General features: G+C 41.1%; 1 protein-coding gene across 2 annotated transcripts in view; it reads left to right on the top strand.

The window, feature by feature from the left end:
• Positions 1–5,376: 5,376 nt before the first annotated feature.
• The window catches only part of EXOC6 (exocyst complex component 6), an 87,491-nt gene continuing 73,333 nt past the window's right edge, over positions 5,377–19,534 (top strand). Inside the window, exon 1 of one of the 2 annotated variants that reach the window (XM_059477284.1) lies at positions 5,377–5,580. In XM_059477284.1, coding sequence (XP_059333267.1) covers positions 5,459–5,580 — 122 coding nt within the window. In that variant the 5' untranslated portion in view covers positions 5,377–5,458. Of the gene's footprint in view, positions 5,581–7,620; positions 7,790–19,534 lie in introns of those variants that run through there. The other variant, XM_059477285.1, reaches the window with a different exon arrangement.

A 19,534-nucleotide genomic window follows, 5' to 3' on the forward strand; every position in this document is an offset into this window, starting at 1 on the left:
GGTCTAACGTGCCATGTTAATTGAATATAGCTGGGAAATATTACAGAAAAGCAGCTAGTGTGGTATGACACTTTAAACAATGATTCTTGTACTCATTTACTGGAAAAGAGATTTTTTTCTTGAAGTATAGTATTATTTGGCAATGTTGTTTCCTTGGTTGGTTTTTCTTTTTTTTTTTTTTTTTTTTTTTCATAGTAATAAGACCCAGCTATCTAAGCAGCAGATAGTCAAGGTACTTCCTTTAAATTTCCTGATTGCTGCTAACACTACTGAATAGGCATGGGCTCTTCAGCAAAATGAATACTGAAGATTTCCTCTGGCCAGATCTGACTAGAAGAACAATTAAATACCAACCATCATGCAGTGATAACTTAATGCTAACTGTTCCCTCTTGCAAACTTCAGGGAGCACGAGTGAGTGGAGAATGTAGCAGAAGCATAAGCCTGACCTGCACAGAACTGGAGCAAAAAACTAGCTGATAATATTCCTTTCTAAGGCAGAGTTATTACTTAAATCAATTAGGTGGAGTTCTAACTAAACTGAAATAAGAACCTGAGAGACTGAAAATGCCTATGGAGATATTTAGTTTAATTAATTATTAGCTAAAGTGATTCAAGCCTATATTCAGATAAGGTTGGTTTTTTTCTTCCTGAAGTATTAAAAGAATAAAGGCCATGATAAAAATGATCAAACTTGTTAGTGGGTTGTTCATAGTAGTTTCAATTAAAGCAATTCAGTTTGCAGTGAGAACAGACTCAGAGTGGGCACCGTGTCTCTCACTCACCGTGGCTCAGCTGACAGAGCAACTCATCAAGCTGGGACCACTTGGCCATCACCAGTCAGATGTCCATCATGTACTCATCCTAACATCAAAAGTAGTTTTAATTTCTGACTTGTTCATATCCCGGACTAGAACAGGGGCTGTTTTTCTCAGGAAAGTTCTCCTGGGTTACATAAGGAATATAAACATTGTGGCCATCTAAGATTGGATGTTCTTAAAAGTGTGGAGAAATAAAAGCCCTCCTGTTCAAGGACAGTAATGTCCTCCAGAAAACAATCTGTAATAGAGCTCCCCACTTCCTATAAAGAAGCAAAGCCCTCAGGCTCCCAGGGCATGCCCTTGACTCAGAGTTTTAGTCAATGCCTGTTCCTTAAAAGCACTGGTAAGCAGAGAGAAAATTTTTTGTGCATCAGTGTTTTGTTCTGTGGAATGATAAAGATGCTACTTTGTAGTATCATTCAAATGCTATGCTAAAAAAATACGTTTTTTAGCATAGCATTTAAATGAAAATGAAATAGTATTTGTTCTTCAATGGCAACTAGCATGATATAAACATATTTTATATATATATATATATAAAAATATATATATATATTAAAAATATGTAATGACAGACTCTCCTCTCCTTCCCACTGTAGTCAGACTGAAGCGCCTCTGTTCAACCAGTAGTTTTGATTACTTTATTGACTCTTACAAAGATAACATCAGCACCAGCTAAGGATCTCTCCAGATATTTTTAGGCACTTGCAAGATGTCAGTGAAATGCCAAAAGCAGTTAGTGATGCACTGCCCTCCTAACAGGAGAGATGTGTGCTGTTCTGACAATTTACCATAAAAAAAGCCCCATGTGAACCCCCAAATGTGAACACTGTTCATTCAGTATTTTGGTGAAGATTGTTATATACTCTGTCCAATTCTTAAATCTAGTGTAATTAAAGCAAAAAAACAATGTATTTATGATTTTGACTACTATTCAGAAAACATCATTCACTTAAATGCTCTGAAATTAAAAAAGGTAATCTCCCTGCTGATATCAAATGTACTGGCTGTATATTAGGCAAAAAGAAAAGGCAAAAAATTGCAGTGGTAATTCCATCATCTCCTCATCTGCCTGTTTTCCTTAAGAATCATTTGATAGGGTTGTTGCTACCATGCTTCATCTGAGAGGCAGAAATGGGTCTGGCCATCAGAAAAACAGGCACAAGGGGAATAGAAGCAGTCAGTTCAGTTTCTAGGGAGAATGAGCTGGTTTGCAAGGGTCCAGTTTGGGGATGAGCCCAGGAAAGAAGGCAGTGGCAGAGCAGGAGATGCCAGAGAAATGACTAATGGCATTGTTGTCCTTGTGGAGGGATGTAAAGAGGAGATATCTAGGCAATGACCAATGAAGTAATTTGTTATGGATGGCATTGCATGTGAAAATTATCTATAGTAATTCCATTTGAGGGTGAATATTTTCCCCTTCTCTCTTTTCCATGATTCATTCAAAATGGATTCCAATCCAACTGGGAAAGAAAATTAAACAGACTCAAAGCTGCTAATTGTGCACTGGCAATTGCAAAAAAAGGAAGTAATCTGCACTGGAATTGCATACCCAGTAAGGACCCTACTCTACAGCTCATTACACTTTTTGTAATGGTCATGTGGGTAAAATGTATTTTTAAAGTATCAACACAGGCAGGAAAGATTTAAACCAGCAGTTCTTGGCCCTCTGGTATCCCAGTAGGGTTGGGGAAGAGTAGGAATTAGGGGAGGAAGGGGAGAAAGTACGTGGTGAAAGTGGTTTTGCTTTAGATAAGCCTCTGCATCCTGTTTCACAATATTGTTGATAATTTGCCTCAATTTCCCCTCTTGCTCTCTTCTGAGCTGTGAACCATTTTTACACCTTCAGCAAGAAATAGGTGCTTTGGATCATTTTTTCAAAGGAAAATCTCAGGATGATTGGAACAATGGCAACAGCTCTATATCTTACAGAGCCTGAGGTTTCTGCCTGTCCAGATAATGAAATACTTCCTTCACAGAAATAGTATGAATTTAGCCAGCACAGAAAATACCTTCTCATTTTCTGCTGGGGACTTCTAGAAGAAGTCTCCTCAGGCTTCTTGACCTGGTTAAATCTGAACTAGTACAAGTACTTAGTACAAGTATGATGCCTCAGAAATGATAACATCTCTTGTCCTTTTCTGCATGGAGAGTACCATAAATTAAAAAAAAAAAATTACTTAGTATAGTCTTTGGTGACAAACTATTTAGTTGCAGCCTCCAAGTATGTTATGTATAGTTGTGAAGCAAAGCTACACCGTTCTGCCAGAAGCGGATGTCAAGTGCCTATACTGAATTTGTCCCTTTGTCTAAAGATACTTTATTTCCTTGAACGAGGCAGTTCCCTAAAGCCTTTTGAGAGTGGCCCTGAGCTCAGCTGGAAACAGGAGAAGCTCCTGTGTGACTGAAAGCTGTAGATGTTGGGCACATCTGACCAGCACTGGAATTGCAGTGGGGAGGAGCAGCTGGCAGACGTGGGGAAGGGGAGCACAGGCTGGACAGACAGCACGGGGTAGAAGCAGGGTCAGCTGCAGCAGGAAGGGCTTCTGGCAGGTTTAATGTACTCCTGCCCACAGATCTGGGGTCAGATACAAATCCACCACTGTACCTTGGATCATCATCTGGATGTCATGGTCTTAGGTTCAGTGGGGGTGTAAAACACTCTGGAGAGCTGAGCAGCCAGGCTTGGGGCAATCCTGTCCAGAGAACCAAGGTACTTCAACAGCCACTGCCACAACTGGAGACTGTAACATCTGCCTATTCCTTGGTCATTCCCCTTTGTATTTGTTTGCTTCTTCTTACATTGTTTTGCTTTGTTATTAAACATATTTATTTCCAGGCAGCTGTGATACCAGCAAGAACATTGGCACAACAGATTCAGAGTCCTGTTTATTTTGGTTAGCTGATATCCTAAAGTAAGCTACTGTTTAAATGTTTGGGAGAGGAGGAAGAAGAAATTTTATCCAAAGCCTCTGTAAGAATTGAACTAATTTAAAATCACATAAATATATTCATAAAAGCATTTTGTATAAATCATCATGCTTCCATCACTGCATTCTATTTTTATTGCCAGCCACAGTGTGTGATGGCTGGGTGTAGATGTCTGAGGCATCTCTGATTTACCTGCCCTGCCTCTGCTCTTCCACAGTGGCAGTAGATGTACTTTCTTCTATCACACGAATAAGCTTAATCTTGTTATAATATTTGCAGTTTACTTTCACACTGTCACTTTATAGTTGTTAAATTAATTCTAAATCCAATGACTGTTAAGATTAGAAATTAGTAGTTTCCACATCCATCCTTTCATCTGCGTTTGTGTGACATCCAGTGGCTGAATGGGTCAATCACAGGCTCCCATTTCTGGTGAAAAGTGTAAAAATTACTCTCAACTCCATGTAGAACATGAAAGCAGGAAATGTATTGCATAATAATGCTAACAGAGCATTTGCTTAATTTTGATTCAAAAATAAACTGGTAATTAAAGCAGCTTGTTCAAGGAAACACACTGCAAATTTGTAACCTTAACTCACTGCAGCCTTTAGTGTTCTTTCCCACTGCTACTGATGTGAACTCATCTCCTCAGTGTTCCCACTGGGCACAGAGAAGTGAATAAACTGTTTATCACCCTGCTCCTAAAGGAGTAATCTCTGTTTTCCTGCACTTAACTGTTGACTGCATCACGAGTGTCTGAATTAGTCAATTTTGTCAGGAGCAGTACTGAGCTTAGGAGCCAAATTTTGATTAAACCCCTAGCAATATTTTAAAACCCCAAAATGTACTGATTATCCAAATGATATTGAATTAGGCTTCTAAACAGTTCTTTAAACTTAAAGATCTAGAACTTCAGTCTCATGTTTGAAATGACTGCCTGAAATTAAAGTAATTCATGGCAGTTGTGCAAGGTGTTTTCTTTGCCATCATCATGAAAATGATATGACAGCAGCACTGGTCCCAACATGTCATCCAATTTTTTCCATGCAGGTAATAAATTAGTAACAGCTTTTTTTTTGCTCATACTCATAAACCCCACAGTTATCTCAGAGCTTTTTCTGCAATTTGTTATTAGAAGTAGCAACTACTAATGCTGAAGAGGAAAATTATGAGAACAAAAGTGTTTCTCTGTTTTTCTAATCTGCTTTATGAGATCCATAAACCTTTTTCATAAATCCAGCTAAGTCCTTGTGTGCAAGCTTTTTATATAGCAAAAGGAAAATATAATTTAAAAAATAATAATTTTAATCTCATAAAACTTAACAGAGAAATGAAGCATTGATGTCTAGTGCCTGAAATTCCTTTAAAGTTATGTTTTCAAAATTATTAAATTTCAGGTTTAATATTTATTTCAAAGATGTAAAAATATTATTTTGGCAGGAAATTTGTTGTTAAGACTAATATATATTGGACACACACACACAAAAGACTGTGCAGGCCTGGGTAGTGCATACGAGGCAAATGATACCAGCAGACAGGAAAAGAGCAGCTGTGCACCATTCTTGGACACAAAGTCCTCAGGAGTCACGAGGTTAGCACAGGATCTCTTTTTTATGCTTGGTTTTGCTGACTAGAGAGCCACTTAGTCAACTCTAATAATCAGAATAAAAGTCCTCTCCTAAAGTTAGATTAGTTTTATGCTACTCTATGGCAAGGAAAAGCAAGTCAAATCTCTCAGAATTGTATCTAGAAGAAAACAAAGATCAGATATATGAAAATGCCCTTGCTGAGATCCAGTCCTTTGAGCTGCCTCTTGGAACCACCATAAGGTATGCTTCTTTTTAATAGTATTATACTCTTAATGATGGATTGTTCCTTCTAAAGCTGTTCTTTCAGTCAGCAAAATATATTAGAAACTTTGTTTTCCTGACCCTGAAGCCTACAAGAAAGCTGAGTTTAATTTCAATGTGATTGGCCCTCAGTGAAAAAGTACAAGCCAAGGTCACCTACTATGCTCTTTCTTTTCACCTGGACAAAGTGATCTGTTTCTGATGGCTGGCTGCAGATTTGTGAAAAAGAAAGTGCTCTTTTGAGAAAAGAAAAAGAAAACAAGGGGTAATGTTCTCTTTTGTGTAGCAACTTTTTAAAGTCAACAGCTACATTTTAAAAAATAATTTACTGCTTCTTAAATTTTTAGTAAATGCAACTTTTGTTTTAATCACCAAAGACAGAACTACTTAAGGTTTTACTGTTGATATTTCGAAACGTCTGAAGATTTAATTATTTTTGTTTTGTTTGTAGCTTATGGAAACTGTTAATTAGTAAAAGTGCAACTGAAAAAATTCCCCTGCATATTTGTCCTTAAAAAAAGTAATTATATATAAGATTGTAATGTAATTTGTCTAGGTATATTGTCAGTATTTGTAGAAGAGTTTTAAAAATAGCCTGCCTGGCACTGTAGGCGTCAGGTTGCAGTAACCATCAGGCTAAAAAAAGAAAATTAAATTTACCCCGAAAAATGTGTCAATCTATAACTTCAGTATTTTGGTGATGGGAAAAAAAAAAGAATGTGGGAAAATTGTTATTGCATTTGAGTGATTTCTTGAAGGAAATACTACAAGTGGTAGGATTTTTCCTTTTTTTTTTATTATGCAATTTGTAAGCACTTGTCTACATTCAGAATAGTCCTTGTTGATTTAGTAGGTGAATGAACAATCTGAATCAACACTGAATATGATAAAGGCACAGGCACAGACAAGACGTGCATCGTCTTTGGTGCCATTTATTAACTCGTGTACAGGTGTAGTTGCACCAGGGCAGGACAGATGATGAGCTTGATAATAGTAACTGGAAGGATGCCAAATGCAATTGCAGACCTTGATGCATTCACATTTGTCAAATGCTGTCAGTTCCTTACTGGAAAAAGTAGCTACACATCACCCTGAAGTTTTACATATCTGGCCTATTGCTTTACACAAACTTCCCACTTGTGTGCAGATAACTTTGCCCAGAAAGCAGGTGCATCCTGTCTCCTGAGCATGCAAAACCCAAGGATTAGTTAATCCCCGGCCACAGGCCACAAAGTGTAAAATTTACATAGAAAATAGGTTATTCCTCCTTCGTTGACACATGAAGCTTTGCTGTACAAAGCACTAGGAAACATTATGCTAGTTTCTAGTGAAATACAGCAAGCCACTGCACATAGAGGTGCACTTTTTTGGTTTGTCTTGGTTTTGTTCTATTTTACCCCGACCCCCAAGTTTCTATCGTGTAAAGAATGGAAGGAATGACGACTGACATAACCTGAATGCAGAAACCCGGCAGAGCCTCCGCCTCAGGGGTCGGCGCTTCCCTCCCTGCCGGGACGGGCACGGTCAGCGTGTGCGGGAGCAGTCGAATCAAAACAAACAAAATAATAATAATAAAAATAAAACAAGACCACACCATGAACTAGCCACAAGACCAAACCAGAACTAGCTCAGTGGAAAAGGTCCTGTTGAACCCTGTAAGCCTTTAAGGCGTCTGTGCAGCGCGGCGGGCAGCCGGTCGGTCCGGGAGAGGGGCCGCACTTTGCGCGTCCCTCGTTTGTCACAGTGCCCCGAGCGGGTCGCACGGGCAGGCGCCGGGCAGATGCAGCTGCCCGCGGTCTCTGCCGGACACCAGAGCCCGGAGATGCCATGGGAACGGAGGGGCTTTGCCGGGCTCCCCGACTTAGCCCTGCCCCTAACAAGGGCAGCGCAGCCCTGCCGAACTGGTGCGAGCCCGAAGGGCGCGGCCTGGCGCAACCTGCGCCCCCTCACCTGCCGCAGCCCCTCCCTCCTCCCCGCCGCCCCGCGCCCGGCGCGCACCGGCGAACCCTCCCCGGCGGCTCGCGCCGGCCCCCGCCCGGCTCCGCGGCCGCTCCTCCCTCGGCGCCTCCCGCAGCGGCGCGGCCGCCGCGTCCCTCCCATCCAAGATGGCGGAGAGTCTCCCCGAGCATGATCGGATCCTGCAGGAGATCGAGAGCACCGACACGGCCTGCGTGGGACCCACCCTGAGGTGCGGGGCGCGGGGGCCGGGGCGCCGCCGGCGGGTGAAGCTCCCACGCCCTGCCCGCCCGCCGGCCTGGGAGCCGCGGCGCGGCCCGGCCGCGCTTTCTGACAGCTGCTCCCCAGGGACGGCCCGGGGCCGCCCGCAGCGCCGCAGGCGGGAGCGGCCACGGTGGGTGCGGAGGGGACGCGCGGCCCCCGCTGCCGCTCCGTGGGGGCCCGGCCGCCGCCCCCCGTCCGGGCGCTGCGGGGCGGAGGGAAGGGGCCGGTGCGGCGCGGGCAGGGAGCGGGGCTGTCAAGCCGTGCCACCGCTCTGACAGGGAAAGGCGACCGAGCGGAGACGGCGGCCGTGGCCCGGCTCTGGGCTGGCCGCTCCCTGGCATTGTCTGCCGGGCCCCGGCGGGGCTGGAGTGCGGCCTCGGGACGGGGCGGCCCTGGGCCCGGCGCGGGTGGCCGGGCTTGGGGCGCCCGCCGTAAGCCAGTGCCGGGCTCTGCCGCCCGCACTCGGGCACGGGCAGCTCCCTGGGTGTGCCGGTACCGCCGGGTCTGTGCTGAGAACGGGGCCGGAACCGTATCGTGGGTGGGTGTTGCAGTGCTCCGATATCAACCTCTCATGATGCGGTCTGAAACCCACTACCCTGGTCTGTTTACCTGGAAATGTGACAGTGTTTAGAGAATGTCTGGTGTGCCATGACTGCAATGGTTTGGTTTTCTGTCTTTTTCCTCCAATTCTACATGCTGCTAAATGGCTTAGCCTGCATTTTGAAAAAAAGGTTTTGCATAACCTTTCCTGTTAGAGGTGAATGTGGAGGTACCTTTCAGTTAGAGCTGGGGAGATAAGGGCAGGGCCTGTGGAGAATGAATTGGGTTGTAGAGGAAACAGGGGAAAGAGGATCTTCATCGTGGAGCTTTTCTGGTGCTTCCCAATTAAAGATGTCTGAAATAAAAAAAAAAAACATAAGCACTAGCCAGACGGGGGAGAGAGAACTGTGAATGATATCTCCTTGAAAAGATACAGTGAGCCTGTGTGCAGAAAACTGGAAAAGGCAGTTTGTGTGGCAGCGTGCTGCAAAGCAGTGAGCATGGTGCTGCTGGCTTTTCCTGCAGTGGGAATGGTGCCTGCTGGAGAGTGTGGACAGGGCTGGGAAAGGATGAACGTGGGCTACATGGGTGGGAATGCAGTCCTGAGAAATGGTGGAAGAGAAGTTCCTGTTACATGATGCCAGGTGGGTCATTTTGCCCATCATAGCAGCTGATTTTGAGGTTAGCTACGTGTGTCTACAGTGGATCCTCCACAGCTGGGAGGTGGCAGTCTGGGCATTTGTGTGAGGCTGGGGCTGATCAATCCTCTGAGAGCGCCCATGGGGAATGTGGTGGGCTCCTCTAGACATCGCACGGGGACTGCTTGCTGGCTCAGTCTGGTCTTGGAGGTCAGCTTGGAGCAAACTGCACTCTGACCTTCTCTCATGTTCCTTAAGCACAGCTGCTGTTGGGAATTCATTGTGGAGATGCTGAAGCTGAGCGTCGCAAGGAGCCTCACCTGTAGGAGTCTGTGGGCTTAGGCTGATGGAAAGTAGCTGGGATGCTTTCAGGCTTAAGTTGTCCCTGGAGGCAGTTTCACCATGTTAATCACTTAACAAGCCCAGGCAGGTTAAAGCTGATGCCTGCAAAAAACCACAACAAAATATTAAATATAATTGCACTTTCATCACTGTCTTCAGTATAGAGCTTATATCAGAGTAACCTGTAGAAAGAAAAGAGTGTTGGGCTACACAGCAGACGAAGGCATCCACAGGTGTGGATGGGGAAGGGACCATATGAATCTCTTATCCATATTAAGCATTTAAAATGTGCTGATGTCTTTATAAATTCTAAAACTTAATTTCTTATTTTTTACATGTTTCTATCCTATCACCGATTTTCCAGTAAGGGAATTTTACATTGCTGACTTTCAGGATTTTTAGGGAAAAAGTGGATGTTGGTCTGATTTAACCGTAGTGTTCAATTACAAATAAAAAAATTTAGGTGAAAGAGTGGTTACACCTGTCTGAGTGTTTTGAAAGAAGTCCAGCAAACACCACAGAAGTATGCTTCTCCCTAAGAGCAGCAGTATTTAAGATCAGATCTTGAGCTGTCTGCTCAGCTGTATGTTACAATTTGTGAATTGCTGTGTGAAACTGAAAAGTCTGAAATCCCACATCAAATTACAAGATCTATTTCAATGAAAGAAGCATGAATGTAAAATGGAGCATTATTTTCTGCATGAGATCTAGGTTTTTACTCGCTAAACAATGTGAATCAAAGAAAGGAGTTGAGTAATTCTACGTGCAGTTGCATAAGGCTACAACATGAAGTGATCCATTGATTTCCAGTCACAGAAGCTATTGAAGCCAGTTGTCTCATGTAATGACTGAGATTGCATTAATTTCGTTATGTGAAATGGAATATTTTTGTTATCTCTGGGTTATAATGCTGGGAGAATGTTTATAGCATTGCCACATCAAATAAAATACCAACATACCTACTTAAATAGCAGAACAAAAGCGGGGGCTTGAGGTGAGTGGTTTGGATAAGCAGCATGAGGTAATATTAAATGGTGAAGAATGGAGAATATGCAAGATCTGACTTATTCTTAATTGTTAATATCAATATATTAATGTCTTCATAATGCATCCATGCTTCACAAAGGAAGTGTACATTTTTCTTGTGGGCTGTATGTAGGTTCCATGGAAACACATTTTTGCTCCTATTTTTCTTCAATGTTTTGCTTGCTGTTTGGGTATAGCTGCTCCTGCCAGGGTGCTGTTTCCTGCCCTGCTATAAGAGTGGCAGCACTTGTTTTTGTGATACAAAAAATAATAACATTTATAGATATATAATGTTTTTGTGTATAATTTACTGGTAAGGAATAACATACAGACTGATTCTGCAGGTGATTTTCTACTGCTGAGATCTACCCATAAAGAGGAATGTGAAATGCAGGTCCTTTATAGGAGGAATCAGCATACAGCTAGTGCAGTTGGGATTATTTACTGTTTAGGAGAGTTAGCTACTAAAGACTGCTCTGCATCTCAAGAGAGGAAGAGATTGTATTGGATTAAATTAATTTTCTTTTTACATTTTAACTGGATGGATTTATTGATTTAAATTTGCTGCTATTTTACTTGCATCTCTAAATTCAGTGACACATGCTGAATCATTATAAATGAGACCTAAGCCAACATGCCTTTCATTAAATAGGCAGACTGTGTCTATAGCAAGCCAGGATTATTTTTTTTTCATCAGACTCTGTGAAGCTTTTATCAGCATCTTTTTGGCTTTAATGGCTAACAAAATGAGATTAATGACAAAACTTGTTAAAGGCTCATCACTCTCACCTTTTTATAGAACATGTTAATATCATGTAATTCATGTTGCATACATACTTTTGAGTTTCTCTCAGGGACAACTATCTCATTTCTAATCTTTAGAAAGGAAGTGGAAAAAGACAAAGAGAAAGAAAAGCAGTTCCCATAATCCTCTCAACAACAACAGAAAAGTCAGAAACTTAATAACAAAAAACTTAAGGCTCTCACTGAACTCTGGGTTTTAACACTTCATGAATAGTCAGCTGGACAGGCTGTGGTAGCTAGTAAGACAGATTCTCTTCAGAAGAAAATAATTGACCTTATTTGATGGTTAGTTTATGGTTGGTTGAAAAAGGTCAAAGTGGAACTCGACAGAGTAGAAGTTGTTCTGCCAGGGCCCTGTGTGCTATAGATATGAGTTTCTTTGAGTCTGTAGTAGTGTGTAGTATTTTAAAGCTTTTTTTTTTTAAATAGATGAATTAACTCTTAAACTCTAGCTTGGCAAAATATTTCATAAGCATATGGTAGACTTTCTCTAAACACTTCATCTTGTGAGCTTTGCGTCACTGAGTCTGCGGTGTTCTGTGGTTCCTGTACACAGCCTGTCAGGGGAGTACCTCCATGCCCACAATACGTTGACTGAACAAAAATACAAAAGTAAAATTAAATATAAAAAGCTGTGGGGAATTTGATAATGGAAATTCTGTTGCTAAGGTGAAGTTGATAAGGAGGTGCTGTGTCTGTTGATGTATCTGTCTATAAGCAGAATGTACTCTGTAGCTTTAACTGACAATCACAGCTTGGAAAGTGCTCCTCAAAAGTCAGTGTAAAATTGCTTTTAATTCAATTCTCTCTTCCTGAAATATGTCATCACAAAGCCGTTGCCTGGTAGATGTTAGAGCTTCTTGTAGGCTGCTCTAAGTTGTGCTGCCCATGAAACATCTTTGAAGAGTTCGTAGAGAGCCTCCTGTGAAGACATTTCTCTGTCCTGTTGTCTCTGGCTGAACAAATCACAGCCGCAAGCACCGTTCAGTTGATGCATTTCTGCCTGATGCTGCAGTATGCTGCAGTCACCTTCCCCTGGTCTAGGACTGCATTGCACTGGTAAAAGCAGCACTGAGCTGAGACTGCAAAGCAGAATCATTTCTGTATAGTGCTGCATTTTTCTTGTTCAGATTAAGCAGAGTTTGGAGGTTGGATATCATAAATGAGTTTGGCTGAAGTGTTAAATTGATAGCTGTTCATTCTGGGCTTCTGTCCTTGTGTTGCAGAAAAGCCAAAAGTGAAAGCTACACTTTAGTAAGGCATCATTAGAAAAATAAGCAATTTTGTCCTTTACTGATCAAGGTCCTGAGAAAATTCAGAGTTAGAGATATGGAGTAATTCTGCTGCTTTTACTGGGTTGTGGTACACTTTGAAACTGCAGGTGCTTTGCCCAGACTGGGGTCTGTAGTTTGTATTTTGGAGATATTCTTGTATTCATTGAGGGGGCCTGTCCAAAGCAAAATGAATGAAGTGCCTAAATGTTATGTAACTTCTGTTTTACTGAAAGTGCACATTGCAGTTACCAGCAGGCATGATTTAGGTATGTGATTCTGGGTCTTCAGCACCACAGTTAGTAAGTGTAGCATAGGCAGTATGAATGAAATCTGAAAATGTGGGAAGATTTTACAGCACTACACAATTGCAGTCAGGGAAGTACTTTTTCTGCCTATGGTCTGTTGGGATTTATGATGTGGTTATCCAATAACAAAATGTGGTTGCCTTCATTTTTCTCCTGTGGTCTTACTTGTCTGGTAGGATTGTCTAAAGTTATTTTTCAGTGTTTTCAGTATTTTGGTTTTGGAGCATGAGCCAGCAAATAGCGTTTTTGTCTATAGCTTAGTCTTGTTTTAAATATAGAGCAGACATAAGAATACTCTGTGATCATCAGCCAGTGCTTTAGATGAGAATTTTAATGGTTTGATCATATATTTTGATTTCAAATGGTGTGGTAAGCTTTTACAGAATTGTAAGCTATTGGTTTGAAAATCAATAGACCCTATCTTTATTAATGGTCTGTCTTCAAGCCCTTCTTAATTTTCAAGTTAATGCCTTTTATTCCTGGGTTCCCTTTCAGACAGAAGTTACAACGTAGCCCCAAAGAACTGGAAAATCCTTGTGTGATAGCTGTGGTCTCTTTTGGATCAGGACTGTACTTTCATGTATATTGTTGTGGTTTAACCCCAGCCAGCAGCCAAGCTCATCTAGCTGCTCATTCACTCCCCCACCTGCAGTATGGGGGAGAGAATCAGAAGGATAGAAGCTGGAAAACCTGTGGGCTGGGGCAAAAGCAGTTTACTAGGAGAAGCAAAGGCTGCACACACAAGCAAAGCAAGGACTGAACTCACTGCATCCCATGGAGAGGCAGGTGTTCAGTCATGTCCATGACAGCAGGGCCCCATCACAAGTAGTGGTTATTCTGGAACACAGAATCACAGAATGAACTAGGTTGGAAAAGACCTTTGAGATCATTGAGTCCAACCTATGACCTAACACCTCCTCATTAACTAAACCATGGCACTAAGTGCCACATCCAGTCTCTTTTTTAAACACATCCAGGGACAATGACTCCTCCACCTCTCTGGACAGACGATTCCAGTGCCCAGTCACTCTTTCAGTGATGAATTCTTTCCTGATCTCTAACCTAAACTTCCCCTGGTGCAGCTTAAGGCTGTGTCCTCTGGTTCTGTCAGTTGCTGCCTGGAGAAAGAGACCAACCCCACCTAATTACAACCACTTTTCAGGGAGTTGTAGAGAGTGATAAAGTCTCCCCTGAGTCTCCTTTTCTCCAGGCTGAACACCCCCAGCTCCCTCAGTGGTTCCTCTCAGGGTTTGTGTTCCCAGCCCCTCTCCAGCCTCGTTCCCTCCTCTGGATGCACTCGAGCGTCTCAATGTCCTTCTCAAACTGAGGGGACAGAGCTGGACACAGCACTCAGGGTGTGGCCTCAGCAGTGCCGAGCACAGGGTAAGGGTGATCTCCCTGCTCCTGCTGGCCACACTGCTCCTGATACTGGCCAGGATGCCTTTGGTCTTCTTGGCTGCCAGAGCACACTCTGGCTCATGTTCACTTGGCTGTTGACCCCCAGGTCCCTTTCTGCCTGAGCACTGTCCAGCTGCTCTGTCCCTGCCTGTAGCACTGCAGGGGTTATTGTGGCAAAATGTCATCACTCCAAATGTCTCCTCCCTTCCTCCTTGTTCCCCCACTTTATGTTCTGAGCATGATGCCATCTGCTCTGGAGCAGCCCTTTGGTCAGTTGGGGTCACCTGTCCTGGCTGTGTCTCCCCTCGGCCTCCTGGCCAGCGTGGCAGCACAAAAAGGCCTTGGCTCTGTCTGAGCCCTGCTCAGCAATCACAACAACATGTCTGTGTTATCAGCCCTGTGTGCAGCACAAATCCAAAACACAACCCCATACCAGCCACTGTGAAAAAAATTAACTCTACCCCAGCCCAAACTAGCACATATATTTATCTATCAGTTTATCTTTTATTATAATAGCTAATTTCTACTTTGTAAGTGGATTGTTATGGAGTAAGGAGAATGACCTGCTTGCTGTGAACCAGTGTATCCTAAAAGAATAGAGGATTGCTTGTAGTGTCAGTTGCAGATTTTGTCACTTGGTGTAGGATTTGATGGTATTCCAAGTACTTAAATAGAAAGACAACAGTCCCATAAAGCAACTGTCTATGCGATGTATATTGCTATGAAAGAGCAATTTTTTTTATTGCCTAGTCCATTATATAGAGTCAAAAGGGCATTTGAAGAGTCTGTGCTGTAGACTGATTAATCTGTCATACAGCAGCAGAACTGCAGTTCTGATTTTTCTGTAGCCTGGTCAAATTTGCCATTGGTAGCAAAAGTGTTTTATAAGGAATCACTTGCATTGCTGCAAGTTTCAACATATTACTTTTCAGGTTTTTATAAAGCCTGAAACTGTTCGCAGTCATGTCTGCGCTGCAATTTTTTTTGTTTTGAAAAAATCTTTAGGTTCAATGCTGATTAAGTTTGTCATGAAATATGTGTCTGCAAATCAGGTTATCTTGATCTTTTTTGCTGTTCACACATCAGCTTCTGACTCAGTTCTTGCACTGTTTTCCAAATGGGCAACTGCCAAGTGAAGCTTTAACCAAGGCAGTAACCTGTGTGAATTGTTCTGAAACAGCTCTCTCCAATTTCACAGGCATTACCAAAGAGCTTGTCCCAGTGTTTAGGAAACAAATTTCAAAATACATGAAAGCTTTTATAAAAGAGGAATCATCTGATACATCATCATCAGAATAGTGTACTTAATAGATGTTTTATGTAGTTTGTGTCATTGTTTCATTAAAATTCAGCCTTCTCTTCATATGAACGGCTTATGCTTGTGCACTCTTACCTCAGTTAAATTCAGAAAATCCAGTTCTTATTCCTGTCATCTCTTCATTGACTTGTTTGTCAAGCTGATTTTATTCAATGTCTGGTGACCCATATTTTGGACCTGCCATGTGCATAGGAAGTACATAATTTTACATCCTTCACAAATGCCAGTCACGTGTGTGCTTACTTCCTTGTGAATCTTTTTGGAAAGCCAACAGCATAGCCTGTGCTCCAGCTTTCTTTGTGTGTGTCTGAACCATTGATATCTACCTGAGGAACTGTAACATAATTCAGTTAAATATAAGTCTGGTTTTGACTGTTAAGTGCTGGTGTATTTGCAGGTTTTGTCATGTTGCATTTATGTATTATACTACTAAAATAAGCTCATTCAAATTGAAGAGGATTAATATGTCTTGAATAATGCTTTTAAGATAGTGCCAGAAAAGGATTTGCAAATAGGAAACTATTTTTATGGGTTGTAGTAAACTATTAAGTACTAACTCATTCAGAAATACAGTCCTAGCTTTGCATCAGCATCAGGTAGTCACATGAGATTTTATCTTTCTGAAGGGCTTGCTGTGGCTAGTTGTGAAATCCAGCTGTGGCTGGTCTTTCTGGCTATTTTCTGGTGATGTTTGAAATGCCCAGACCCAATCCCTGTCACCACAGAGCTTGGTATAACAATCACAGTTCAATTTGAGGCTCAGCTTGATGAAGTACTTTCAACAATGCAGCTTTTCCTCATCTTGTACATGTCTAGTACAGAACTATCTGTACTCCTGAAAAACTGGGTCCTTCCTGTGCAGGAAGGAGTTAATGATCTCTCCTCGAGCCCGGCTGAGGCCCTTCCCGTATCTCAACCTTTGCCAGTAATAGCAAACTAGTAGGGAATTTATCACTGACAGAGGTATTAAGAAGGAAGGAAACAGATTTTAGAGTGCATCAGCCTTGATGGAAAGATGTGGCATTGGACAGAGAGGACCTAAAAGACACTGGGGATTTTTTAAAATTTATTTATATAGCATGAGAAAAGTGTTCAGTTCTAATACTGTGAATGGGATTTTCACTGTGTCTCAGGGAAAGTAATTTGCTTGCAAAATTGCAGTGAGTGTAACTTGCAATTCTCCTGGGAATCAGAGTAATACAAAATTAATAAAGCATATACTGTCATATATGTACCTGGGGGATGCTTTTGAGACATTTCAGCTTCAAAAGGAAATGTTTAACCTATCGAGTTTTGGGACTTTCACAGTTTGCACACTTCCTTAGGCACAGAGTGTCTTTGAAGGATTTTTACCCCATTTTGTTCATAGAAGCAATGTTTTCTTACAAGTTTTGTTTTCAGTTAATTTCAATATAAAACATAGGGCTTACTGTTTTATACTTTATATTTGTTCTGGTATGTTTCATAAACTTAGGAAGCTGCAAAGAAATGAACAGATTTTCTTTGTTCATCAAGCAGGTAAAGAATTGGAGTTAGTCAGTTGCATCAACACTCTTAATGGCTTCCTAACTGAGAGAAACACTGAGTTTCAGTTCAGCTTCTGAATTGAAAACAGACTTTTTTTAGAAGTCATGTTTTACTTTCTTCAGTGATCCTTGGAGATATGCAAAAAATATACAGCACAGGCTGTTGTTTTACATGAATTAAATACATGATGATTTTTTTATATGTAGGCTATGTGAGCTCATAAAGTTTAAAAAAGTGAATAATATAAAATATTTGTAAAATACATGTTTTGGTTATATGTTTTGCAGAGGAGTGTGATGCAGGATAGGATTGTCTGGTTTGATCTGTATATAATAGAATACATTCTTAATCCAATTGGTTTTGTAGCTTTTTAATTACTGGGTGTTTTATTTTATCTGGAACATCTTAAATTTCTGAAATAATGTATTTACATCTGTATATGTCGATATTCAAAGCCTATTGAAATAAGTAACCTACACATTTCTGACATTAAATATTCTGTTCTATTTCATATGTCTTGGGAACAGACATATGAGATTGTTGAAATATGAAATTAATTTTCTTTTAAAAAATGGATGTGTATTTATCTTGAAGATTATGTCTCAAATGCTCTAGATAAAGTTGACAGATTACCTAGAAGTTGTAATAGAGGCCTAATTATTTCTTGTACATGTGTAATAGAAATCTCATTAAATTTTTTAAAAGAACTTGGAAGCTCACAATTTGGTTTACAGATTAATCCATTGCTCCTGAAAGATAATTTATGTAACAAAAGTCTCTGGAAGTATTAAAGGAAGATAAAAATATTGCTATACAGACTTCACTTTCCTACTTTATATTCTATGAAATAGCATAGGTTCCAGGGTTCCAGCTACATCCCCTTGTATCCATGTAGGCATGTGAAGCAGATGGCCAAACTTGGCACTTCATCGCGTGGCGATACCAGCACCAAAGCGAGCAAAGCTGCTGTTTCCTTTGCTGCCTTTTTATCTACTATTACACCACAAAATTAGGAAAAAAAGTGGTAGCACAGCACTTGTTTTTCAGTTTCTTACTTCATACATCAGTAAGTCACACAAAGGCTCAGCAGGAAGAGGCATCTCCTTGGTCAGCAGTGTAAAAACAGGAAGGAGGAAGTCTATTGCAAATGTGGGTGTGCTGATTATCAGTTGGTGTTTGGCTGCAGAGGATGTCCATTAACAGCCATCAGCGTGATCCATTGCTTATCCAGCACGAACAATGAATGCTCGAGTGCTGCTACTACAGAATAAGGACCCTGCTTATAGGAAGTAATGTTAACTAACAAACTGTACTGGCCCTTTCCTGCTCATAGAAACAGGATACTATTAGTGAGAACAATTGACAGAAATTGCACATCCAGGAAAACCAGGCAAGCAAAGCATAACAGCTGAACTAAGATTAATAAAATCTTTTCTCTGAATAGGCCATAGCTGAGTTCTGTGTTGTTCTGGCATGTAATGTGAGCTTTTAAATAGAGTGGAGAGATGTAATTATGAGTAAGAATGGCAGAACTGGAGCATAGGTAGCATCTGGCACTGAAAGGCTGCTTAGGTTTTAAGAAATGTGCTTATTACCATAACTGCAATTGAATTACAGGAAACACCTGGACATTATTTTATAAAGCTTTTTAGGGTGTATGCAGCCACCTATATGAAATTACTCCATGGAAAAATCCCTACAAAGTTTGCAGCTTGTGTAAACAGAAAATATCTTTGTATATTGTAGGACAAAGGAAGTTTCTGCAGTGTTTCCTGTGAAATTGCAGCTCAAATGGAGTGTGTGATACAGTATCATGGTTAGGGATGCCATGGTTATAGTCACAGTGTGACAGGGCTGTTTTAAGGGCAGAATCTTAATTTGCAATGTCACTGTTTTCTGCTTGCACTGATCCCACTGAACTCATAATGCATATTTAAATTGTAAATATTACTTTGTTTTTGAATTTTATTTAGTATAGCTTAGTGTTGTTAAATTTTGGGATTTTATTTCAATGAAAAGAAAAATAGGGAGAACATCTAGGGGATTACTTCTTGCAGTGTCTATGGGAACTAGTTGGGAGCATCTCTAGCATCAGGACAAAATTGGCTTTGGTAGCAAGATATGAATTCTAAAATCATGATTATCCATAAGTACAGTTTCTTCATTTGAGAGTTGGTACATTTGTGTGTGCGTTTTGTTGAAAGTATTACTTTGAAAAATTGAATAAAAAGTGCATGTTTGGGCAGATTTCTTTTTTTTTTGTGCCTCATTTAATTGATCAAAGTAATTATAATTTTTTCCCCTCATGGTGCTTCTTTTGAAGCTCTACAAATGAATCTTTTTCTCTTGCTTCTGTTGAAGGTCAGAAGTTGCATGGTCAGACTTACATTCCATGTCAAACTCATACAGCTGTTGTACAGATATGTACAACATATATGTGTAATTCCTGTCATTGTCACGGCATTCATGGAGCTGTAACTGATTGGCACTTACTGAGTGGTTATCAGTATCCTGAAAGGAATGTGTACATACAGTTTTTAA

Source organism: Ammospiza nelsoni, chromosome 8, assembly GCF_027579445.1.
Source record: "Ammospiza nelsoni isolate bAmmNel1 chromosome 8, bAmmNel1.pri, whole genome shotgun sequence".
In the NCBI taxonomy this organism is placed as follows: Eukaryota; Metazoa; Chordata; class Aves; order Passeriformes; family Passerellidae; genus Ammospiza; species Ammospiza nelsoni.